Source organism: Oncorhynchus gorbuscha, unplaced genomic scaffold (genome assembly GCF_021184085.1).
Source record: "Oncorhynchus gorbuscha isolate QuinsamMale2020 ecotype Even-year unplaced genomic scaffold, OgorEven_v1.0 Un_scaffold_396, whole genome shotgun sequence".
Taxonomy (NCBI): domain Eukaryota; kingdom Metazoa; phylum Chordata; class Actinopteri; order Salmoniformes; family Salmonidae; genus Oncorhynchus; species Oncorhynchus gorbuscha.
In genome coordinates this window covers 90,781-116,064 of record NW_025745243.1, presented here as the reverse complement: position 1 = coordinate 116,064, position 25,284 = coordinate 90,781, and the positions used below count along the sequence as shown (strand labels likewise).

The window sequence follows — 25,284 nt, the reverse complement described above, 5'->3', positions numbered from 1 at the left end:
CAGTGACAGGTTTAGGTTACTGTCATTCACCCAGTTCAATGTAACAGTGACAGGTTTACATGATGCTCTAATTTCCCCCTATACCCATCATGAGGTTGCTACAACCTAGCGTACGAATGAAACGTTTATTACGAAGGAGCACACAGGTCGAGAGACACATTGTTGTCAAGGAGATGGTGACATGTACAATATCGCCTTGAAAAGTCTTGACTGCATCTAGCTGTTCTAGGGTGTGATCATTAGTCCGGACTCTTGTCTGCATCTAGCTGTTCTAGGGGTGTGATCATTAGTCCAGACTCTTGTCTGCATCTAGCTGTTCTAGAGTGTGATCATTAGTCCAGACTCTTGCCTGCATCTAGCTGTTCTAGAGTGTGATCATTAGTCCAGACTCTTGCCTGCATCTAGCTGTTCTAGAGTGTGATCATTAGTCCAGACTCTTGTCTGCATCTAGCTGTTCTAGGGTGTGATCATTAGTCCAGACTCTTGCCTGCATCTAGCGGTTCTAGAGTGTGATCATTAGTCCAGACTCTTGCCTGCATCTAGCTGTTCTAGCGTGTGATCATTAGTCCAGACTCTTGTCTGCATCTAGCTGTTCTAGGGTGTGATCATTAGTCCGGACTCTTGTCTCCATCGAGCTGTTCTAGGGTGTGATCATTAGTCCAGACTCTTGCCTGCATCTAGCTGTTCTAGGGGTGTGATCATTAGTCCGGACTCTTGCCTGCATCTAGCTGTTCTAGGGGTGTGATCATTAGTCCAGACTCTTGCCTGCATCTAGCTGTTCTAGGGTGTGATCATTAGTTTAGACTCTTGTCTGCATCTAGCTGTTCTAGGGTGTGATCATTAGTCCGGACTCTTGCCTGCATCTAGCGGTTCTAGGGTGTGATCATTAGTCCGGACTCTTGCCTGCATCTAGCTATTCTAGGGTGAGGTCATTAGTCCAGACTCTTGTCTGCATCTAGCTGTTCTAGGGTGTGAGCATTAGTCTAGACTCTTGCTGTTCTAGGGTGTGATCATTAGTCAACTCTTGCCTGCATCTAGCTGTTCTAGGGTGTGATCATTAGTCCAGACTCTTGCCTGCATCCAGCTTTTCTAGGGTGTGATCATTAGTCCAGACTCTTGCCTCTATCCAGCTGTTCTAGGGTGTGATCATTAGTCCAGACTCTTGCCTGCATCTAGCTGTTCTAGGGTGTGATCATTAGTCCAGACTCTTGCCTGCATCTAGCTGTTCTAGGGTGTGATCATAATGTCCATACATTTGCAAACGAGAGTTTCAAATCTTCGTACCATAACCGCTGCACACATCGTTATCAATGTCACCATATTTTTTAACCTTTATTTAACCTTTATTTACCTTGATTTAACCAGGCAAGTCAGTTAAGAACAAATTCTTATTTTCAATGACGGCCTAGGAACGGTGGGTTAACTGCCTGTTCAGGGGCAGAACGACAGATTTGTACCTTGTCAGCTCGGGGGTTTGAACTCGCAACCGGTTACTAGTCCAACGCTCTAACCACTAGGCTACCCTGCGTAGTTAACATCGCTCCCTAGAACTAAAATCAAATCAAATCAAATCAAATTTTATTTGTCACATACACATGGTTAGCAGATGTTAATGCGAGTGTAGCGAAATGCTTGTGCTTCTAGTTCCGACAATGCAGTAATAACCAACAAGTAATCTAACTAACAATTCCAAAACTACTGTCTTATACACAGTGTAAGGGGATAAGGAATATGTACATAAGGATATATGAATGAGTGATGGTACAGAGCAGCATACAGTAGATGGTATCGAGTACAGTATATACATATGAGATGAGTGTGTAGACAAAGTAAACAAAGTGGCATAGTTAAAGTGGCTAGTGATACATGTGTTACATAAGGATGCAGTCGATGTTGTAGAGTACAGTATATACATATGCATATGAGATGAATAATGTAGGGTAAGTAACATTATATAAGGTAGCATTGTTTAAAGTGGCTAGTGATATATTTACATCATTTCCCATCAATTCCCATTATTAAAATGGCTGGAGTTGGGTCAGTGTCAATGACAGTGTGTTGGCAGCAGCCACTCAATGTTAGTGGTGGCTATTTAACAGTCTGATGGCCTTGAGATAGAAGCTGTTTTTCAGTCTCTCGGTCCCAGCTTTGATGCACCTGTACTGACCTCGCCTTCTGGATGATAGCGGGGTGAACAGGCAGTGGTTCGGGTGGTTGATGTCCTTGATGATCAACTAATGAGTTAGTATAATTATACAACGAAATATAGCTCTCTGCAGATTCTCAAGAGGAATAAATTAATTTGTTCATAACTATTCAACTAATGTCTCTCTCTCTCTCTCTCTGAGTCAACTACTTACCACATTGTAATGCATTGCAGTGCTAGCTAGCTGTAGTTTCATTGCATTCAGTACTAGATTCATTCTCTGATCCTTTGATTGGGTGGACAACGTGTCAGTTCCGTGGCGCTACCTTGCAGAGTGCTGTTGAGGCTACTGTAGACCTTCTTTAAAAACAGTTTTAATCAGTTATTTGGTGACGTGAATATAATTTCTGAACTTAAAAAACAAAACATGTTTCATTATTTTCTATTATTCTGAAATTCACCGAGTAGGATGGTCTTAGGAGCTACTCTACTGGTTTACACACCCACTCGGGCGCTTGTGATTTGAGCAGGTCTGAATTTGTCTTTAGAGTCATTAATACACCGGTTTGTGTGTGTGTGTTCCAGTTTAGGATGTGTTGGTTCTGAGTGGTGTGTTATTTAGAGAACTGGCTGTGTGTCATTTAGATTGCTGTGTGTGTGTGTGTGTGTGTGTGTGTGTGTGTGTGTGTGTGTGTGTGTGTGTGTGTGTGTGTGTGTGTGTGTGTGTGTGTGTGTGTGTGTGTGAGAGAGAGGTTTAATACACTGATTTAGCTGCAGGAAGACTCGGGGAAACACGTCTCCACATCCCTCAGGGGACCACACACACACACACACACACAGTGATACACACACACACACACACAGTGACACACACACACACACTAACCCCGAGGCTGGCTGCGTCGTCTTCAGGGGTTCAAAAGGTCAAATAGTTGGTGACCTGTACAGTGTGAGGTGTTAAATGGAACTGTGTTTTGTGCCCATGAGACACCCTCGTAGAGTCGGCTCAGGACCTTTACCCTCGGAGAGTAGGCTCGGGGCCTTTACCCTCGGAGAGTAGGCTCAGGGCCTTTACCCTCGGAGAGTAGGCTCGGGGCCTTTACCCTCGGAGAGTGGGCTCGGGACCTTTACCCTCGGAGAGTAGGCTCGGGACCTTTACCCTCGGAGAGTAGGCTCGGGACCTTTACCCTCGGAGAGTAGGCTCGGGACCTTTACCCTCGGAGAGTAGGCTCGGGACCTTTACCCTCGGAGAGTAGGCTCGGGACCTTTACCCTCGGAGAGTAGGCTCGGGACCTTTACCCTCGGAGAGTAGGCTCGGGACCTTTACCCTCGGAGAGTAGGCTCGGGGCCTTTACCCTCGGAGAGTAGGCTCGGGGCCTTTACCCTCGGAGAGTAGGCTCGGGACCTTTACCCTCGGAGAGTAGGCTCGGGACCTTTACCCTCGGAGAGTAGGCTCGGGACCTTTACCCTCGGAGAGTAGGCTCGGGACCTTTACCCTCGGAGAGTCGGCTCGGGACATTTACCCTCGGAGAGTCGGCTCAGGGCCTTCATCCTCGGAGAGTGGGCTCAGGGCCTTTACCCTCGGAGAGTGGGCTCAGGGCCGCGGGGCGTCTACCCTCGGAGAGTGGGCTCAGGGCCGCGGAGTTTTAGCCTCGGAGAGTGGGCTCAGGGCCGCGGGGCCTTTACCCTCGGAGAGTGGGCTCAGGGTCGCGGGGCTTTTACCCTCGGAGAGTGGGCTCAGGGCCGCGGGGCTTTTACCCTCGGAGAGTGGGCTCAGGGCCGCGGGGCGTCTGCCCTCGGAGAGTGGGCTCAGGGCCGCGGGGCGTCTACCCTCGGAGAGTGGGCTCAGGGCCGCCGGGCTTCTACCCTCGGAGAGTGGGCTCAGGGCCGCGGGGCGTCTACCCTCGGAGAGTGGGCTCAGGGCCGCGGGGCGTCTACCCTCGGAGAGTGGGCTCAGGGCCGCGGAGCTTTTTTCTCCTGTTTTTGTCCTTTTTAGTGTTTTGATCTTGTTCATCTTCTGGGATGTATTCTGGATGGGTGTGATGATGTCATAATCGGTCGACCTCTAGTATGATGATGTCAGTCTGTATTGACTACTTTGTATGTCTGTGTGTCTCGTCTCAATAAAGCTTCAAAGTCTCCTTATCTCATCCCTCCAGTTGATGCCTTCCCAGCAGCCTCCAGTCCCTTCCTGCCGGGCTATTCCGGCCCCTCCCCCCTAACCTCTGACCCAGCCTACAGATCACCCAATCAGATGGCTCAGCTCTGGGCCTCACACGCTGCCGCCCACGAAGGTAACGGACTGTTTCAGACTGTCCTTCATGTTCTGTCAGTGTTCTATCTGCGTTCCTATCTGCTCGCTTCACTACTGTCCCCTCTCTCTCCTGCTCCTGTCCTCTCTCCTCCTCCTGTCCTCTCTCTCTCCTGCCCCACTTCTATCCCTCCTCCTGTTCTCTCTCTCTTCTGCCCCACTTCTATCCCTCCTCCTGTCCTCTCTCTCTCTCCTCAGCTCTCTCTCTTGCCCCACTTCTATCCTTCCTCCTGTCCTCTCTCTCTCTTCTTGTCCCTCAGCTCTCTCTCCTCCTCTTTCCTCATTTCTCTCTCTCTCTCCTCGTCCCTCATCTCTCTCCTGCCCCACTTCTATCCCTCCTCCTGTCCTCTTTCCTAGAGGGAAGATAGGCACATCTCTCGCGCCTCTCTCGCGCTCTCTCGCGCCTCTCTCGCGCTCTCTCGCGCTCTCGCGCTCTCTTAGGCAGAGTAGGTCAACCATGTGTCTACAGGTCAGAGGTCAGTAGTAGGGCTATCCATTCCTGGGGTTCCCACCGCCTAAGAAGTGCAGGTATTTGCTCTGTCCCAGCACCGACCCAGCTGATGTGTGTTGTTGCTCTTCCAGGCTACGCCCCTCTCCCAGGCGGTCTGTACCCCAACCCCTACCACCTCCCCCTGGGTAACCTGGAGCCTCCTCCCCCCTCGCTGGGCTTGGCTCAGCACCACCACCTCTACAACGCACCACACCAAGGTTAGTACACACTACCACTTCTAGACCACACTACGAGCCCCAAAATATTCAGTCTCTTCAGACCATACTGCCTTCAGATTGAAATACGGTCTCATTTCAGTCTCTTCAAACCATACTGCCTTCAGATCAAAGTATTGATTTGTAATAGACGGTCTGAGCCCCAATAAACAGGCCTTATTGGTCGTTGATTACATCACCTCTCCCACGTGGTGGGGACACAAACAAATGTGTATCAAAGTGGCGTCTCGGGACCAACGTGGCGTCGTCTCGGGACCAACGTGGCGTCTCGACCAGCGTGGCGTCTTCTCGGGACCAACGTGGCGTCTTCTCGGGACCAACGTGGCGTCTTCTCGACCAACGTGGCGTCTTCTCGACCAACGTGGCGTCTTCTCGGGACCAACGTGGCGTCTTCTCGGGACCAACGTGGCGTCTCGGGACCAACGTGGCGTCGTCTCGGGACCAACGTGGCGTCGTCTCGGGACCAACGTGGCGTCGTCTCGGGACCAGCGTGGCGTCGTTCGGGACCAGCGTGGCGTCGCCTCGGGACCAGCGTGGCGTCGCCTGGGGACCAGCGTGGCGTCGCCTCGGGACCAGCGTGGCGTCGCTCGGGACCAGCGTGGCGTCGCCTCGGGACCAGCGTGGCGTCGCCTCGGGACCAGCGTGGCGTCGCCTCGGGACCAGCGTGGCGTCGCCTCGGGACCAGCGTGGCGTCGCCTCGGGACAGATTTGTTTTGCAAACCTGTTACTGTATCTGATGTGTTGTTGTGTTCTGATGGATAATAAATTATTTTATTTCACCTTTATTTATTTAACCAGGTAGGCTGGTTGAGAACAAGTTCTCATTTACAACTGCGACCTGGCCAAGAATAAAGCAAAGCAGTGAGACACAAACAACAACAACAGTTACACACAAACAAACGTACAGTCAATAACACTAACGAAAAGTCTATGTACGGTGTGTACAAATGTAGAGGCGAAATAATTACAATTTAGCATTAACACTGGAGTGAGAGATGTGCAGATGATGATGTGCAAGTAGAGATACTGGGGTGCAAAAGAGCAAGAGGATCAATAACAATATGGGGATGAGGTAGTTGGGTGGGCTATTTACAGATGGGCTGTGTACAGGTACGGTGATCTGTGAGCTGCTCTGACAGCTGATGCTTAAAGTTAGAGAGGGAGATATGAGACTCCAGCTGTAGAGATTTTTGCCATTTGTTCCAGTCATTGGCAGCAGAGAACTGGAAGGAAAGGTGGCCAAAGGGAGTGTTGGCTTTGGGGATGACCAGTGAAATTGACCTGAAACACTATACTCAGCAAATTGATGGATGTGGTGGTGGTGTTGTTGGAGGATGAGGTGTTGGTGTTGGAGGATGAGGTGGTGTTGTTGTTGGAGGATGAGGTGTTGTTGTTGTTGGAGGATGAGGTGTTGGTGTTGTTGGAGGATGAGGTGATGGTGTTGGAGGATGAGGTGATGGTGTTGTTGTTGTTGGAGGATGAGGTGTTGTTGTTGGAGGATGAGGTGTTGGTGTTGGAGGATGAGGTGATGGTGTTGTTGTTGGAGGATGAGGTGATGGTGTTGTTGTTGGAGGATGAGGTGGTGTTGTTGTTGTTGGAGGATGAGGTGATGGTGGTGTTGTTTGAGGATGAGGTGATGGTGTTGTTGTTGGAGGATGAGGTGATGGTGTTGGTGTTGGAGGATGAGGTGATGGTGTTGGTGTTGGAGGATGAGGTGATGGTGTTGTTGGAGGATGAGGTGATGGTGGTGTTGTTGGAGGATGTGGTGGTGGTGTTGTTGTTGGAGGATGAGGTGGTGGTGGTGTTGTTGGAGGATGAGGTGATGGTGGTGTTGTTGGAGGATGTGGTGGTGGTGTTGTTGTTGGAGGATGAGGTGGTGGTGGTGTTGTTGGAGGATGAGGTGATGGTGTTGTTGTTGGAGGATGAGGTGATGGTGGTGTTGTTGGAGGATGAGGTGATGGTGGTGTTGTTGGAGGATGAGGTGATGGTGGTGTTGTTGGAGGATGAGGTGATGGTGGTGTTGTTGGAGGATGAGGTGATGGTGGTGTTGTTGGAGGATGAGGTGATGGTGGTGTTGTTGGAGGATGAGGTGATGGTGGTGTTGTTGGAGGATGAGGTGATGGTGTTGGGGTGATGGTGATGGTGTTGGGGTGATGGTGATGGTGTTGTTGTTGGAGGATGTGGTGATGGTGTTGGTGTTGGAGGATGAGGTGATGGTGTTGGTGTTGGGAGGATGAGGTGATGGTGGTGTTGTTGGAGGATGAGGTGATGGTGGTGTTGTTGGAGGATGAGGTGATGGTGGTGTTGTTGGAGGATGTGGTGTTGTTGGAGGATGAGGTGATGGTGGTGTTGTTGGAGGATGTGGTGATGGTGTTGGTGTTGGAGGATGAGGTGGTGGTGTTGTTGGAGGATGTGGTCTGATGGTGTTGTGATGTTTGTGTTCCAGAGAGGTTCTTCCTGCCGGTGTCGTTACCCCAGCCGCCTCTCCAACCCTTCTCCGTCCCCCCCAGTTCCACCCCCCAGAGTAGCTCCCGGGAGGGGGGCAGGGACCGAGACAGACTCTACCGTGAGGAGAGGGAGGAGCCTCAGGAGGGGGGCAGGGACCGAGACAGACTCTACCGTGAGGAGAGGGAGAGAGAGGAGCCCCAGGAGGGGGGCAGGGACCGAGACAGACTCTACCGTGTGGCGAGGGAGAGAGAGGAGCCTCAGGAGGGGGGCAGGGACCGAGACAGACTCTACCACGAGGAGAGGGAGAGAGAGGAGCCCCAGGAGGGGGGCAGAGAGATACCCTACCGCGAGGAGAGAGGCGAGAGGGAGCCTCGTCCATACAGTGTGGTAGATCTGACACAGGATGGGAGGAGTGGAGAGAGAGAACGCCACAGAGAACGAGAGACGGAGCGTGATGGAGACCGAGAGAGAGAAAGAGAGGTTTTCCTCCACCACCCCTCTGCTTCTCGACCCCCCCAGGGCTCCTCCTCTTCTGGGCGTTACCCAGAGACTGATGACACACCCACTCGCTCCCCCAACCCTAACCCTAGCCCCCACACACACACAGACAGGCTGAGGAAGACTGAATCTATCTACAGCGGTGGACTCCTCCCTGGCCCCGCCTACCCTGCACACCGGGAGCCTATCAGGGAACAGCGTGTGAGCGCGCCCACTTACGTGCCTTCTGTGGAGGTCTATGATGAGCAGATCGGCCCGATCCAGATCGCATCGCAGGCCAGGGACAAACAGGACAAACTGAGAGAAAGAGAGAGAGAAAGAGAGAGAGAAAGAGAGAGAGAAAGAGAGAGAGAAAGAGAGAGAGAAAGAGAGAGAGAAAGAGAGAGAGAAAGAGAGAGAGAAAGAGAGAGAGAAAGAGAGAGAGAAAGAGAGAGAGAAAGAGAGAGCGAGAGGTTTCCTGAAAAGACACTATCGGACCGTCGCGCTTCTCTTCCTGGTGATTTGTCCAATCAGAGAGAGCGGGAGGAGGGCTCTGTGATCTGCTCCAACGGTTCGGCGCTGAAACGAGACGGTTACGTCAGCCAATCAGGGTTCAGCCCGGACCCCAGGGACACGCCAAAACATGCCATCCGATTGGGCTTGGAGCGGGTGGGGGAAGGGCCTAAATGGAACCCCATCAGCCCATTGGTCAACTACGCCACCAGTCATATGGCAGCTCTGGCCTCCCAGCACGGACACGCACACTCCGCACAGCAGGCACGCACACACACTCAGCCCTCACACAACAACCAGCCGGAACTCAACACACCCCTTCCAACCCCCACACTCCAACACAGACACACACACACTCAACCCTCACACCATAACCAACAGGAACTCAACAGACCCCCTTCCAACCCCACACACCCCAACACAGACACACACATTCCCCCCACCCTCCGCCCCCAACCCCAGAGGGGAGAGGAGGGACAGGGCGCTACATGGACACCTCAGCCCTGTACCGCCCAGTTGGGGGAAGGAGAGGCAGTGGAGGAGGAGGGTCTGAGGGGGGAGCAGACGGAGGAGAGGTGTCGGCCATGCAGAGTCTTATCAAATACAGTGGGGCCTTCCCACCTGAACGCCAGGGGTCCTCCAGGCAGAACACTGACAACCAAGCCGCGTTCGGAGGGCTGGCGTTCATGAGGCTGGAGGGAGGAGGAGGAGGAGCGGGGGGGAGGCTGATGAAGAGAGAGCAGGAGCGTCCCGACAGCTCTCGGTCGTTGGGACGCGGCGAAGGGGCGGGGCCAGGCGAGGGTGGGGGAGAGGTCCGTCACCCTCCTGTTGGGATAGCTGTGGCAGTGGCCAGACAGAGCAATACAGACTCCCAGAGACCTCTACAACTGCACGCAGGGGTTAAAGGTGAGACTATTTATTTACATCTTATAGCAAGGGGACAGCTGTTGTTTAGATATGGGGGGGGACAAACAGTTTTGTTTTGACATTTTAAGACACTTCCTACAATTCTACACAGTTTTTTTCACACACCGAAATTCTTTGCATCCCTGTTAGTGAGCATTTCTCCTTTGCCAAGATAATCCATCCACCTGACAGGTGTGGCATATCAAGAAGCTGATTAAAACAGCATGATCATTACACAGGTGCACCTTGTGCTGGGGACAGGCCACTAAAATGTGAAGTTACCACAAAAATGCCACGGATTTTCTCAAGTTTGTATTTAATCTGTTAAAAATTTTCTTATGTTTATTTTATATATATATATATAAATATATATAGATATATATATAAAACATGAGATTCTTTTTTATATATTTTTTTTTGTTAATTGTATCCCTTTTTCTCCACAATTTCTGGTATCCAATTGGTCGTCCAACAGATGCATATCTGTATTCCCAGTCATGTGAAATCCATAGATTAATTAATTTAAATATACATAGATTAATTAATTTAAATATACATAGATAAATTTATTTAAATATACATAGATTGGTTCATTTAAATATCCATAAATTAAGTAATTTTAATATCCATAGATTTATTAAAATAGCCACAGATTAATTAATTTAAATATACATAGATTAATTAATTTAAATATACATAGATTGATTCATTTAAATATCCATAAATTAAGTAATTTAAATATCCATAGATTTATTAAAATAGCCACAGATTAATTAATTTAAATATACATAGATTAATTAATTTAAATATACATAGATTAATTCATTTAAATATACATAGATTGATTAATTTAGATATCCACAGATTGATTAATTTAAATATACATAGATTGATTAATTTACATATCCATAGATTAATTAATTTAAATATCCATAGATTTTAAGTTCTGTATATGTTAATATACCAGATATCACCAAATCTACTGTTGTTGTGCATTATGGATCACTATGTTCTATTCTGTCGTCCAAACAGACGAGGAGCGGGGGGACGAGCGAGCCCGTCACCGTGGTGACAGACTGGGGTGCCTGGAGCGTGAGCAGGAGAAGTTGCTCAGGTTAGGGGGCGTGACTAACGGCTCACCTGTGATAGGCTGCAGTAAAGGCAGTCTGTCACATTTTCTGACCTGCAACCTGTTAGGAAACTGTAGTGGTTAGATATATAACCTCTTAGCTTGATTCCCTTGTTGGGTTAGGGGTTGTTTCCCTGGTTGGGTTAGGGGTTGTTTCCCTGGTTGGGTTGGGGGTTGATTCCCTGGTTGGGGGTTTATCCCCTGGTAGGGTTAGGGGTTGATCCCCTGGTAGGGTTGGGGGTTGATTCCCTGGTAGGGTTGGGGGTTGATTCCTGGTTGGGTTAGGGGTTGATTCCTGGTTGGGTTGGGGGTTGTTTCCCTTGTTGGGTTAGGGGGTTGATTCCTGGTTGGGTTGGGGTTGATTCCCTGGTTGGGTTGGGGGTTGTTTCCTTGTTGGGTTAGGGGTTGATTCCCTGGTTGGGTTGGGGTTGATTCCTGGTGGGGTTGTTTCCCTGGTTGGGTTGGGGGTTGATTCCCTGGTGGGGTTAGGGGTTGATTCCCTGGTTAGGGGTTGATTCCCTGGTTGGGTTGGGAATTGATTCCCTGGTTAGGGTTAGATTCCCTGGTTGGGTTGGGAATTGATTCCCTGGTTAGGGGTTGATTTCCTGGTTGGGTTGGGAATTGATTCCCTGGTTAGGGGTTGATTCCCTGGTTAGGGGTTGATTCCCTGGTTAGGGGTTGATTCCCTGGTTAGGGGTTGATTCCCTGGTGGGGTTGGGGGTAGATTCCCTGGTGGGGTTGGGGGTTGATTCCCTGGTTTTTTGTTTTTTTTAACCTTTATTTTACTAGGCAAGTCAGTTAAGAACAAATTCTTATTTTCAATGACGGCCTAGGAACAGTGGGTTAACTGCCTGTTCAGGGGCAGAACGACAGATTTGTACCTTGTCAGCTCGGGGATTTGAACTTGCAACCTTTCGGTTAGGGGTTGATTCCCTGGTTGGGTTGGGAATTGATTCCCTGGTGGGGTTGGGGGTAGATTCCCCGGTGGGGTTGGGGGTAGATTCCCCGGTGGGGTTGGGGGTAGATTCCCGGTGGGGTTGGGGATTGATTCCCGGGTGGGGTTGGGGGTTGATTCCCAGGTGGGGTTGGGGGTTGATTCCCTGGATGGGTTGTTTCCCTGGTGGGGTTGGGAATTGATTCCCTGGTGGGGTTGGGGGTAGATTTCCCTGGTGAGGTTGGGGGTAGATTTCCCTGGTGGGGTTGGGGGTAGATTTCCCTGGTGGGGTTGGGGGTAGATTTCCCTGGTGGGGTTGGGGGTAGATTTCCCTGGTGGGGTTGGGGGTAGATTCCCTGGTGGGGTTGGGGGTTGATTCCCTGGTGGGGTTGGGGGTAGATTCCCTGGATGGGTTGTTTCCCTGGTGGGGTTGGGAATTGATTCCCTGGTGGGGTTGGGAATTGATTCCCTGGTGTGGTTGGGGGTAGATTCCTGGTGGGGTTGGGGGTGGGGGTAGATTTCCTGGTGGGGTTGGGGGTAGATTTCCCTGGTGGGGTTGGGGGTAGATTCCCTGGTGGGGTTGGGGTTGATTCCCTGGTGGGGTTGGGGGTTGATTCCCTGGTGGGGTTGGGGTTGATTCCTGGTGGGGTTGGGGGTTGATTCCCTGGTTGGGTTTGGGGGTTGATTCCCTGGTTGGGTTGGGGTTGATTCCTGGTTGGGTTGGGGGTTGATTCCTGGTTGGGTGAGGGGTTGATTCCCTGGTTGGGTTAGGGGTTGATTCCCTGGTTGGGTTGGGGGTTGATTCCCTGGTTGGGTTAGGGGTTGATCCCCTGGTAGGGTTAGGGGTTGATCCCCTGGTAGGGTTAGGGGTTGATTCCCTGGTGGGGTTGGGGGTTGATTCCCTGGTTGGGTTTGGGGGTTGATTCCCTGGTTGGGTTGGGGGTTGATTCCCTGGTTGGGTGTTGATTCCCTGGTTGGGTTAGGGGTTGATTCCCTGGTTGGGTTAGGGGTTGATTCCTGGTTGGGTTAGGGGTTGATTCCCTGGTTGGGTTGGGGGTTGATTCCTGGTTGGGTTGGGGGTTGATTCCCTGGTTGGGTTAGGGGTTGATTCCCTGGTTGGGTTAGGGGTTGATTCCCTGGTTGGGGGTTGATTCCCTGGTGGGTTTGGGGGTTGATTCCCGGGTTGGGTTTGGGGGTTGATTTCCTGGTTGGGGGTTGATTTCCTGGTTGGGGGTTGATTCCCTGGTTGGGGGTTGATTCCCTGGTTGGGTTAGGTGTTGATTCCCTGGTTAGCGGTTGATTCCCTGGTTAGGGATTGATTCCCTGGTTGGGTTAGGGGTTGATTCCCTGGTTAGGGGTTGATTCCCTGGTTAGGGGTTGATTCCCTGGTTGTGTTGATTCTCTTGTTCCTGAAGTGTGTGCACTCTATCACTCCATATCAAGGATGGATATAAAGAGTGTTATGAATTAGATGTGTGTGTGTGTGTGTGTGTGTGTGTGTGTGTGTGTGTGTGTGTGTGTGTGTGTGTGTGTGTGTGTGTGTGTGTGATCAGAGAGAGTAAGGAGCTGGCAGAGTTCACCCAGATGCACCCCCCCTTGGTGTCCAGCGCCCTGAACTCTAACCTCATGACCTCCAACCTCATGGTGACTGGAGGCTCCGCCCGCTGGCCCCACGACCCCTCCCCCCTGACCTCTCACTCCTGGATGCCCCGCCAAGGAGCACCGCCCATCTGGCTGTCGGGATCCCCCTACGGTACAGACCCGCTATACTCTCTATAACCACTATGCCCACTACACACACACTATACCCACTACACACCCACTATACCCTCTATAACCACTATGCCCACTACACACACACTACACACCCACTATACCCACTACACACCCGCTATACCCACTACACACCCGCTATACCCACTACACACCCACTATACCCTCTATAACCACTATGCCCACTACATACACACTACACACCCACTATACCCACTACACACCCACTATACCCACTATACCCACTACACACCCACTATACTCACTACACACCCACTATACCCTCTATAACCACTATGCCCACTACACACACTACACACCCACTATATCCACTACACATCCACTATATCCACTATACCCACTATATCCACACACACACACTATACCCACTATATCCACTATACCCACTATATCCACTATATCCACACACACTATACCCACTATATCCACACACACTATACCCACTATATCCACTATATCCACTATATCCACACACACTATATCCACTATATCCACTATACCCACTATATCCACTATATCCACACACACTATACACACTATATCCACTTTTCCCACTACACACTATACCCACTACACACACACTATATCCACTACATACCCACTACACACACACACACTATACCCACTGCACACCCACTATACCCACTACACACACACTATACCCACTACACACCCACTATACACACTATACCCACCATATCCATTATACCCACCACACACACAGACACACTATATCCACTCTACCCACTACACACTATATCCACTACACACACACACACACACACTATACCCACCTCACACATTGTACCCACTTTACCCACTACACACACACTATACCCACTATATCCACTATACCCACCTCTCACACTGTACCCACTTTACCCACTAAACACACACTATACCCACTATAACCACACTATTTCCCTATATCCACACTATACCCACTATACCCACACTATTTCCACTATATCCACACTATACCCACTATACCCACACTATTTCCACCATATCCACACTATACCCACTATACACACACACCCTATTTCCACTATACCCACACTATACCCACTATACCCACACACATTATTTCCATTATACCCACTATACCCACACTATTTCCACCATATCCACACTATACCCCCACACACACACACTATACCCACTATACCCCCCACACACACACTATACCCCCACACACACACACTATACCCACTATACCCCCCACACACACACTATACCCACTATACCCACACACACACTATATCCACTATACCAACTATATCCACACACACACTATACACACACTATATCTACACACACTATACCCACTACACACCCACTATATCTACACACACTATATCCACTACACACCCACTATACCCACTACACACACACTATACCCACTACACACCCACTATACACACTATACCCACCATATCCACTATATATATATATCTATCTATCTATCTATCTATCTATCTATCTATCTATCTATCTATCTATCTATATATATATATATATATCTATATGTCTCTCTCCCTGTCTCTCTCCCTGTCTCTCTCCCCGTCTCTCTCCCTGTCTCTCTCCGCCCCCAGGTTTAGGCCCCTCTCCGCTGCACCAGGCCCTCCTCCCTACCAGCTGGCCAGAGACCCCAGTCAGGACAGCTGATGGTTATAGCCACAGAACACATCCCACGCTACGGTACGATGTGAGGATGACTGGGGTGTGTGAACACTGCTTTGATCATGCATAACCTTATATCGTGTCCCCGTAGGAGGAGATGTGTTGGATGGGGTGGCGCCCCCAGTGGCCAGGGGTGTACGGAGCAGGCAGTTCTCTGCAACATGCCGCTCAGCTGCAGATGTTGTCACAGCAACAGATGCTGAGGCAACATGAGCTGGTGATGATTCAAGCAACATGCTGCTCAGGTCCTGGAGCTGCAGAGGAACGCTCAACTGATGGTGAGGACGAGATGCACTGATGCACACCTGATGACACCTGATGCACACCTGATGCACACCTGATGCACACCTGATGCACACCTGATGCACACCTGATGCACACCTGATGCACACCTGATGCACACCTGATGCACACCTGATGCACACCTGATGCACACCTGATGCACACCTGATGCACACCTGATGCACACCTGATGCACACCTGATGCACACCTGATGCACACCTGATGCACACCTGATGCACACCTGATGCACACCTGATAAACACCTGATCAACACCTAACTGGTGCTGACACACCTGATGCACACCTGATACACACCTGATGCACACCTGATAAACTCCTGACTGGTGCTGACACACCTGATACACACCTGATACACACCTGATGCACACCTGATAAACACCTGATCAACACCTAACTGGTGCTGACACACCTGATACACACCTGATGCACACCTGATGCACACCTGATACACACCTGATACACACCTGATGCACACCTGATGCACACCTGATAAACACCTGATACACACCTGATAAACACATGATAAACTCCTAACTGGTGCTGACACACCTGATACACACCTGATACACACCACACCTGATGCACACCTGATGCACACCTGATGCACACCTGATACACACCTGATACACATCTGACTGGTGCTGACAGACCTGATACACACCTGACTGGTGCTGACAGACCTGATACACACCTGATACACACCTGATACACACCTGATACACACCTGATACACCTGATGCACACCTGATGCACACCTGATAAACACACCTGATACACACCTGATACAGACCTGATACACCTGATGGTGCTGACACCTGATACACACCTGATACACACCTGACTGGTGCTGACAGACCTGATACACACCTGATACACACCTGACTGGTGCTGACAGACCTGATACACACCTGATACACACCTGACTGGTGCTGACAGACCTGATACACACCTGATACACACCTACACACCTGATACACACCTGACTGGTGCTGACAGACCTGATACACACCTGATACACACCTGACTGGTGCTGACACACCTGATAAACACCTGATAAGCACCTGATACGCACCTGATGATACGCACCTGATACACCCTGCACCCTGATACACACCTGACTGGTGCTGACACCTGATACACACCTGATACACACCTGATACACCTAATGCACCTGATACACACCTGACTGGTGCTGACAGACCTGATACACACCTGATACACACACTGATACACACAGACCTGATACAACCTGATACGCACCTGATACACACCTGATACACACCTGATACACACCTGATACACACCTGACTGGTGCTGACAGACCTGATACACACCTGATACGCACCTGATACACACCTGATACACACCTGATACACACCTGATACACACCTGACTGGTGCTGACAGACCTGATACACACCTGATACACACCTAATACACACCTGATACGCACCTGATACGCACCTGATACACACACACCTGATACACACCTGATACACACCTGACTGGTGCTGACAGACCTGATAAACACCTGATACACACCTGACTGGTGCTGACAGACCTGACACACCTGATACACACCTGACTGACTGTGCTGACAGACCTGATACACACCTGACTGGTGCTGACACACCTGATACACACCTGACTGGTGCTGACACACCTGATACACACCTGATACACACCTGACTGGTGCTGACACACCTGATACACACCTAACCCCCCCCCCTCTCTCTGTTGTAGGAGCGTCTGAAGGCCAGTGAACAGAGGGCAGAGCTAGAAGAGAAGACCAATAAGAGGTGTTCCGAGCCCAAACCCCGCCCCTCGCCACGCCCCACTGCCTCCCCCTCCCTCCACTGCCATAAAACTCCTCTCCGTTCACCTCCCCCCTCCACCTCCTCCCTCACCCCCCTGTCCTCCCCCAGGCCCACTCTCCAACACCCGGAGGTCCAGAGAGAGAGGTCTCACCCTTCCTCTCCCCTTCCTCGCCCTCCCGCCCCGCACTCTGCCTCCCCCCTGAGACCCAAACAGGACGCTGACGAGGGAGAGGAGGAGGGGGGAGAGAGGGGGGAGAAACAGACCACCGCCCCCTATCACCGAATCTACACAGGTGAGCATCCTGTTAAAACTAATATTCTATTCTGTTACATTCTATTGTTGTATTCTATTCTGTTATAATAGAATGCTATTCTGTTACATTCTATTGTTGTATTCTATTGTATTATATTATATTCTGTTATAATAGAATGTTATTCTGTTACATTCTATTCTGTTATAATAGAATGCTATTCTGTTACATTCTATTGTTGTATTCTATTGTATTATATTATATTCTGTTATAATAGAATGCTATTCTGTTACATTCTATTGTTGTATTCTATTGTATTCTATTATAATATAATGCTATTCTGTTACATTCTATTGTTGTATTCTATTGTATTATATTCTATTCTGTTATAATAGAATGCTATTCTGTTACATTCTATTGTTGTATTCTATTGTATTATATTATATTCTGTTATAATAGAATGCTATTCTGTTACATTCTATTGTTTTATTCTATTGTATTATATTATATTCTGTTATAATAGAATGCTATTCTGTTGTATTCTATTGTATTATATTCTATTATAATAGAATGCTATTCTGTTTCATTCTATTGTTGTATTCTATTGTATTATATTATATTCTGTTATAATATAATGCTATTCTGTTACATTCTATTGTTGTATTCTATTGTATTATATTATATTCTGTTATAATAGAATGTTATTCTGTTACATTCTATTGTTGTATTCTATTGTATTATATTATATTCTGTTATAATAGAATGCTATTCTGTTACATTCTATTGTTGTATTCTATTGTATTCTGTTATATTCTGTTTCATTCTATTGTTGTATTCTATTGTATTATATTATATTCTGTTTCATTCTATTGTTGTATTCTATTGTATTATATTATATTCTGTTACATTCTATTGTTGTATTCTATTGTATTCTGTTATAATATAATGCTATTCTGTTACATTCTGTTGTTGTATTCTATTGTATTATATTATATTCTGTTACATTCTATTGTTGTATTCTATTGTATTCTGTTATAATAGAATGCTATTCTGTTACATTCTATTGTTGTATTATATTGTATTGTTATATTCTATTCTGTTATATTCTATTCTGTTACATTCTATTGTTGTATTATATTGTATTGTTATATTCTATTCTGTTATATTCTATTCTGTTACATTCTATTGTTGTGTTATATTATATTCTGTTACATTCTATTATTTTATTATATTGTATTGTTATATTCTATTCTGTTATATTCTATTCTGTTACATTCTATTGTTGTGTTATATTATATTCTGTTACATTCTATTGTTGTATTATATTGTATTGTTATATTCTATTCTGTTATATTCTATTCTGTTACATTCTATTGTTGTATTCGATTGTTGTATTTTATTGTTATATTTTATTGTTGTATTTTATTGTTGTATTATATTTTGTTACATTGTATTGTTGTATTATATTGTTGTATTCTATTGTTGTATTCTATAAATTATATTTTTACATTCTATTCTGTTACATTACATTCTGTTGCATTCTGTATTGTTGTATTCTATTGTTGTATTCTATTGTTGTATTCTATTGTTACATTCTGTTCTGTTACATTCTATTGTTGCATTCTATTGTTGTATTCTATAAATTATATTCTGTTGCATTATATTCTGTTACATTATATTCTGTTGCACTCTATTGTTGTATTCTATTGTTGTATTCTATAAATTCTATTTTTACATTATATTCTGTTACATTATATTCTGTTGCACTCTATTGTTGTATTCTATTGTTGTATTCTATAAATTCTATTTTTACATTCTATTCTGTTACATTCTATTCTGTTATTCTATTGTATTATATTCTATTATGTTGTATTCTATTCTACTATTGTGATTCTATTGTTCTGTTGAATTCAATTCTCTTATTCTATAGTTGTTCTGTTGAATTCAATTCAATTCTCTTATTCTATAGTTGAATTCTAGTCTCTTATTCTCTAATTGAATTCTAGTCTCTTATTCTCTAATTGAATTCTAGTCTCTTATTCTCTAATTTAATTCTAGTCTCTTATTCTCTAGTTGAATTCTATTCTCTTATTCTCTAGTTGAATTCTATTCTCTTATTCTCTTATTGAATTCTAGTCTCTTATTCTCTAATTGAATTCTATTCTCTTATTCTCTAATTGAATTCTATTCTCTTATTCTCTAATTGAATTATATTCTCTTTATTCTAGTCTCTTATTCTCTAGTTGAATTCTATTCTCTAGTTGAATTCTAGTCTCTTATTCTCTAATTGAATTCTAGTTTCTTATTCTCGTCTCTTATTCTCTAATTGAATTCTAGTCTCTTATTCTCTAATTGAATTCTAGTCTCTTATTCTCTAATTGAATTCTAGTCTCTTATTCTCTAATTGAATTCTAGTCTCTTATTCTCTAATTGAATTCTATTCTCTTATTCTAGTCTCTTATTCTCTAGTTGAATTCTATTCTCTAGTTGAATTCTAGTCTCTTATTCTCTAATTGAATTCTAGTCTCTTATTCTCGTCTCTTATTCTCTAATTGAATTCTATTCTCTTATTCTCTAATTGAATTCTATTCTCTTATTCTCTAATTGAATTATATTCTCTTATTCTCTAGTTGAATTCTATTCTCTTATTCTCTAGTTGAATTCTATTCTCTAGTTGAATTCTAGTCTCTTATTCTCTAATTGAATTCTAGTTTCTTATTCTCGTCTCTTATTCTCTAATTGAATTCTAGTCTCTTATTCTTTAATTGAATTCTATTCTCTTATTCTCTAATTGAATTCTATTCTCTTATTCTAGTCTCTTATTCTCTAGTTGAATTCTATTCTCTAGTTGAATTCTAGTCTCTTATTCTCTAATTGAATTCTCGTCTCTTATTCTCTAATTGAATTCTATTCTCTTATTTTCTAATTGAATTCTATTCTCTTATTCTCTAATTGAATTATATTCTCTTATTCTCTAGTTGAATTCTATTCTCTTATTCTCTAGTTGAATTCTCGTCTCTTATTCTCTAGTTGAATTCTCGTCTCTTATTCTCTAGTTGAATTCTCGTCTCTTATTCTCTAATTGAATTCTCGTCTCTTATTCTCTAATTGATTTCTCGTCTCTTATTCTCTTATTGAATTCTATTCTCTTATTCTCGTCTCTTATTCTCTAATTGAATTCTATTCTCTTATTCTCGTCTCTTATTCTCTAATTGAATTCTATTCTCGTCTCTTATTCTCTAATTGAATTCTATTCTCTTATTCTCTAGTTGAATTCTAGTCTCTTATTCTCTAGTTGAATTCTAGTCTCTTATTCTCTAGTTGAATTCTAGTCTCTTATTCTCTAGTTGAATTCTATTCTCTTATTCTCGTCTCTTATTCTCTAATTGAATTCTATTCTTATTCTCTAATTGAATTCTAGTCTCTAGTTGAATTCTATTCTCTTATTCTCTAGTTGAATTCTAGTCTCTTATTCTCTAATTGAATTCTATTCTCTTATTCTCTAATTGAATTCTCGTCTGTTATTCTCTAGTTGAATTCTAGTCTCTTATTCTCTAGTTGAATTCTAGTCTCTTATTCTCTAGTTGAATTCTATTCTCTTATTCTCTAGTTGAATTCTATTCTTATTCTCTAGTTGAATTCTATTCTTATTCTCTAATTGAATTCTATTCTTATTCTCTAATTGAATTCTATTCTTATTCTCTAATTGAATTCTATTCTTATTCTCTAATTGAATTCTAGTCTCTAGTTGAATTCTATTCTCTTATTCTCTAGTTGAATTCTAGTCTCTTATTCTCGTCTCTTATTCTCTAATTGAATTCTATTCTCTTATTCTCTAATTGAATTCTATTCTCTTATTCTCTAATTGAATTCTAGTCTCTAGTTGAATTCTATTCTCTTATTCTCTAGTTGAATTCTAGTCTCTTATTCTCTAATTGAATTCTATTCTCTTATTCTCTAATTGAATTCTCGTCTGTTATTCTCTAGTTGAATTCTAGTCTCTTATTCTCTAGTTGAATTCTATTCTCTTATTCTCTAGTTGAATTCTATTCTTATTCTCTAATTGAATTCTATTCTTATTCTCTAATTGAATTCTATTCTTATTCTCTAATTGAATTCTATTCTTATTCTCTAATTGAATTCTATTCTTATTCTCTAATTGAATTCTAGTCTCTAGTTGAATTCTATTCTCTTATTCTCTAGTTGAATTCTAGTCTCTTATTCTCGTCTCTTATTCTCTAATTGAATTCTATTCTCTTATTCTCTAATTGAATTCTATTCTCTTATTCTCTAATTGAATTCTCGTCTGTTATTCTCTAGTTGAATTCTAGTCTCTTCTATTATGTTAAATTCTGTTGTGTTGTCTCTATATAACCAGTCTGTTTAGATACACCACTGCTTGATGAGAGGGATCATGTGTGTTATTTACCTGTGTGTGTGTTTGTACAGATATCACCCCTGGTTACCGTTACCAGTCCATCACCCCGCCGTTCAGCGCCCTATTCCCTCCCCGCCCCCTCCCCCATCCAGCAGGGGGTAACAAACACCCCTCGGTCTCCTCCCTGCCACCACTCCTCCGGGCCACAGCTCCAGACACGAAGCCTCGGGGCCTGGAACTCCGGCCAGACCAGGGGACCACGCTGAAGCATGACCCCGACCAGGAGCCACCCCAGCTGGGCATGAGTCCTGCTGCCCTGGACCCTCGGCTCAGGACCTCCAGCCCTCCAACCCTCAGCCAAATAGAGAGAGACGAAGGGTCAAGCCTCAAACACACACATCTCACACACACACACACACAATTACACACACATCCCAGCCTTACACACCCACATAAATACACCAGCCTCCCCTCAGCCCCGCAGCCCTGTCCTTCTCTACCATCCACACAGCCACATGAACACACCAGCCTCCCCACAGGCCCCCAGCCCTGTCCTCCCCCCCACACAGCCACATAAACACACCAGCCTCCCCACAGGCCCCCAGCCCTGTCCTCCCCCACACAGCCACATAAACACACCAGCCTCCCACAGGCCCCCAGCCCTGTCCTCCCCCCACACAGCCACATAAACACACCAGCCTCCCCACAGGCCCCCAGCCCTGTCCTCCCCCCACACAGCCACAAGAACAACAGACCGAGGAGGAGGCAGGAACGGTCAAGATGGAGGTGTTGACCCACGGCTGCCGAGGAGCCTATCAGCTTCCACCGTCCGTCCCGCAGGTGGAGACTAAACCAGAGGTCGCAGAGAAGTCGAGTCCCGTCCATTACCCATCATGCACCACGGCAAGCTCCGAGCGACCGGCCTTTAGACCCAGCCCCGACACACACGCATCCTCTCCTCCCCCTCTCTCTCCCTGTCCTCCCTCTCCCTCCCCTCTAAACATCGTCCCTGATGACCCCATGGCTGGTCTGATGACGCTGTTGGCTGCCAGTCAGATGCCCCAGGCTGCCCCCCCTGCCCTACCCACCCTGCCCCAGACAGAGGCCTCCTCGCTGGGGAGAGACGTGGCCAGTCCTGGGTGTCTGGAGGTCTGGGCTCTGGAGGGGATGACTCTACTCAGCGACATGGCCTCACTAGAGATGGATCGGATACAGCTGGAGCAGGGTGAGGAGGGGGTAGAAGGAGAGGAGGGGGGTAGAAGGAGGAGGGGGGTAGGAGGAGAGGGAGGGGGGTAGAAGGAGAGGAGGGGGGAGGAGGAGGAGGAGGGGGGGGTAGGAGGAGAGGGGGGGTAGAAGGAGAGGGGGGTAGAAGGAGAGGGGGGTAGAAGGAGGGAGGGGAGAGAGGGGGGGTAGAAGGAGAGGAGGGGGAGAAGGAGGAGGAGGAGGAGGAGGGGGGTAGAAGGAGAGGAGGAGGGGGAGGAGAAGGGCGGGGGTAGAAGGAGAGGAGGGGGGAGAGAAGAGGGAGGGAGGGAGGAGGAGGGGGTAGAAGGAGAGGAGGGGGAGAGGAGGGAGGGAGGGGAGGAGGAGGAGGAGGAGGGGGTAGAAGGAGAGGAGGGGGAGAAGGAGAGAAGGAGGAGGGGGAGAGAAGGAGGAGGAGATGGGATGGGAGAGGGGAAATGGAAGGGCGAGAGGGAGGAGGAGGTGGGGTGAGAGGAGAGGGGGAAAGGAAGGAGGGAGGGGGAAGGAGGAGAAGGAGGGGGGAGAAGGAGGGGGAGAACGGTTTGAATGTGACTAATTCAAAAAGTTCCTACACTGAATCTAATGCTGTGTCTGTTCCTCTCTCTGTGTGTTTGTCTGTCTGTTTCTCTCTCTGTGTGTTTGTCTGTCTGTTTCTCTCTCTGTGTGTGTCTGTTTCTCTCTCTGTGTGTGTCTGTCTGTTTCTCTCTCTGTGTGTGTGTGTCTGTTTCTCTCTGTGTGTTTGTCTGTCTGTTTCTCTCTCTGTGTGTTTGTCTGTCTGTTTCTCTCTCTATGTGTTTGTCTGTCTGTTTCTCTCTGTGTGTGTCTGTTTCTCTCTGTGTGTGTGTGTCTGTTTCTCTCTGTGTGTGTGTCTGTTTCTCTCTGTGTGTGTGTGTCTGTTCCTCTGTGTGTGTGTGTGTGTCTGTTTCTCTGTGTGTGTGTGTGTGTGTGTGTGTGTAGGTGAGGTGTTGTGTGGTCTTGACCGCCTGTTAGAGGCAGGTAGAAAGGTGTTGCTGGAGGCCATTGAGAGCCAGTCTCACATCAACCTCCCCAGACAACTACACCCCAGCAAGACCTACAGCTGGAGGATGAGGACAGACCCACAAGAGGTACCAGACTGTAGACCAGGGGGGATGAGGACAGACCCACAGGGGGATGAGGACAGACCCACAGGAGGTACCAGACTGTAGACCTGGGGGGATGAGGACAGACCCACAGGAGGTACCAGACTGTAGACCTGGGGGGATGAGGACAGACCCACAGGGGGATGAGGACAGACCCACAGGAGGTACCAGACTGTAGACCTGGGGGGATGAGGACAGACCCACAGGGGGATGAGGACAGACCCACAGGAGGTACCAGACTGTAGACCTGGGGGGATGAGGACAGACACACAGGGGGATGAGGACAGACCCACAGGGGGATGAGGACAGACCCACAGGGGGATGAGGACAGACCCACAGGGGGATGAGGACAGACCCACAGGGGGATGAGGACAGACCCACAGGGGGATGAGGACAGACCCACAGGAGGTACCAGACTGTAGACCTGGGGGGATGAGGACAGACACACAGGAGGTACCAGACTGTAGACCTGGGGGGGGATGAGGACAGACCCACAGGAGGTACCAGACTGTAGACCTGGGGGGATGAGGACAGCCCCACAGGAGGTACCAGACTGTAGACCTGGGGGGATGAGGACAGACCCACAGGGGGATGAGGACAGACCCACAGGGGGATGAGGACAGACCCACAGGAGGTACCAGACTGTAGACCTGGGGGGATGAGGACAGACCCACAGGAGATACCAGACTGTAGACCTGGGGGGATGAGGACAGACCCACAGGAGGTACCATACTGTAGACCTGGGGGGATGAGGACAGACCCACAGGAGGTACCAGACTGTAGACCTGGGGGGATGAGGACAGACCCACAGGGGGATGAGGACAGACCCACAGGAGGTACCAGACTGTAGACCTGGGGGGATGTGGACAGACACAGGAGGTACCAGACTGTAGACCTGGGGGGGATGAGGACAGACCCACTGGAGGTACCAGACTGTAGACCTGGGGGGGATGAGGACAGACCCACAGGAGGTACCAGACTGTAGACCTGGGGGGATGAGGACAGACCCACAGGAGGTACCAGACTGTAGACCTGGGGGGATGAGGACAGACACACAGGAGGTACCAGACTGTAGACCTGGGGGGATGAGGACAGACCCACAGGAGGA

The 25,284-nt window shown here is 47.3% G+C and overlaps 4 protein-coding genes across 4 annotated transcripts in view; 3 read left to right on the top strand and 1 right to left on the bottom strand.

The window, feature by feature from the left end:
• LOC124018131 (trinucleotide repeat-containing gene 18 protein-like) overlaps window positions 1-15,280 on the top strand; it is a 35,418-nt gene extending 20,138 nt beyond the window's left edge. The window contains exons 2-10 of the mRNA XM_046333404.1: window positions 4,306-4,440; window positions 5,040-5,165; window positions 7,630-8,428; window positions 8,513-9,069; window positions 9,102-9,527; window positions 10,560-10,641; window positions 13,144-13,343; window positions 14,980-15,054; window positions 15,159-15,280. Coding sequence (XP_046189360.1) covers window positions 4,306-4,440; window positions 5,040-5,165; window positions 7,630-8,428; window positions 8,513-9,069; window positions 9,102-9,527; window positions 10,560-10,641; window positions 13,144-13,343; window positions 14,980-15,054; window positions 15,159-15,280 — 2,522 coding nt within the window. The remainder of the gene's footprint in view (window positions 1-4,305; window positions 4,441-5,039; window positions 5,166-7,629; window positions 8,429-8,512; window positions 9,070-9,101; window positions 9,528-10,559; window positions 10,642-13,143; window positions 13,344-14,979; window positions 15,055-15,158) is intronic.
• The window catches only part of LOC124018136 (trinucleotide repeat-containing gene 18 protein-like), a 329,221-nt gene that overhangs the window by 286,067 nt on the left and 17,870 nt on the right, over window positions 1-25,284 (bottom strand). The gene's annotated exons all lie outside the window — the stretch shown is intronic.
• LOC124018129 (proline-rich receptor-like protein kinase PERK14) lies at window positions 15,304-22,393 on the top strand. Its single transcript, XM_046333403.1, has 3 exons — window positions 15,304-15,345; window positions 17,114-17,480; window positions 21,888-22,393. Exons 1-3 carry the CDS (start codon window positions 15,343-15,345, stop codon window positions 22,391-22,393), a joined length of 876 nt encoding a protein of 291 aa, XP_046189359.1. The 5' UTR covers window positions 15,304-15,342.
• LOC124018128 (trinucleotide repeat-containing gene 18 protein-like) overlaps window positions 22,433-25,284 on the top strand; it is a 5,222-nt gene continuing 2,370 nt past the window's right edge. The window contains exons 1-2 of the mRNA XM_046333402.1: window positions 22,433-23,041; window positions 24,013-24,161. Of these exons, the coding sequence (XP_046189358.1) occupies window positions 22,597-23,041; window positions 24,013-24,161 (594 nt within the window). The 5' untranslated portion in view covers window positions 22,433-22,596. The remainder of the gene's footprint in view (window positions 23,042-24,012; window positions 24,162-25,284) is intronic.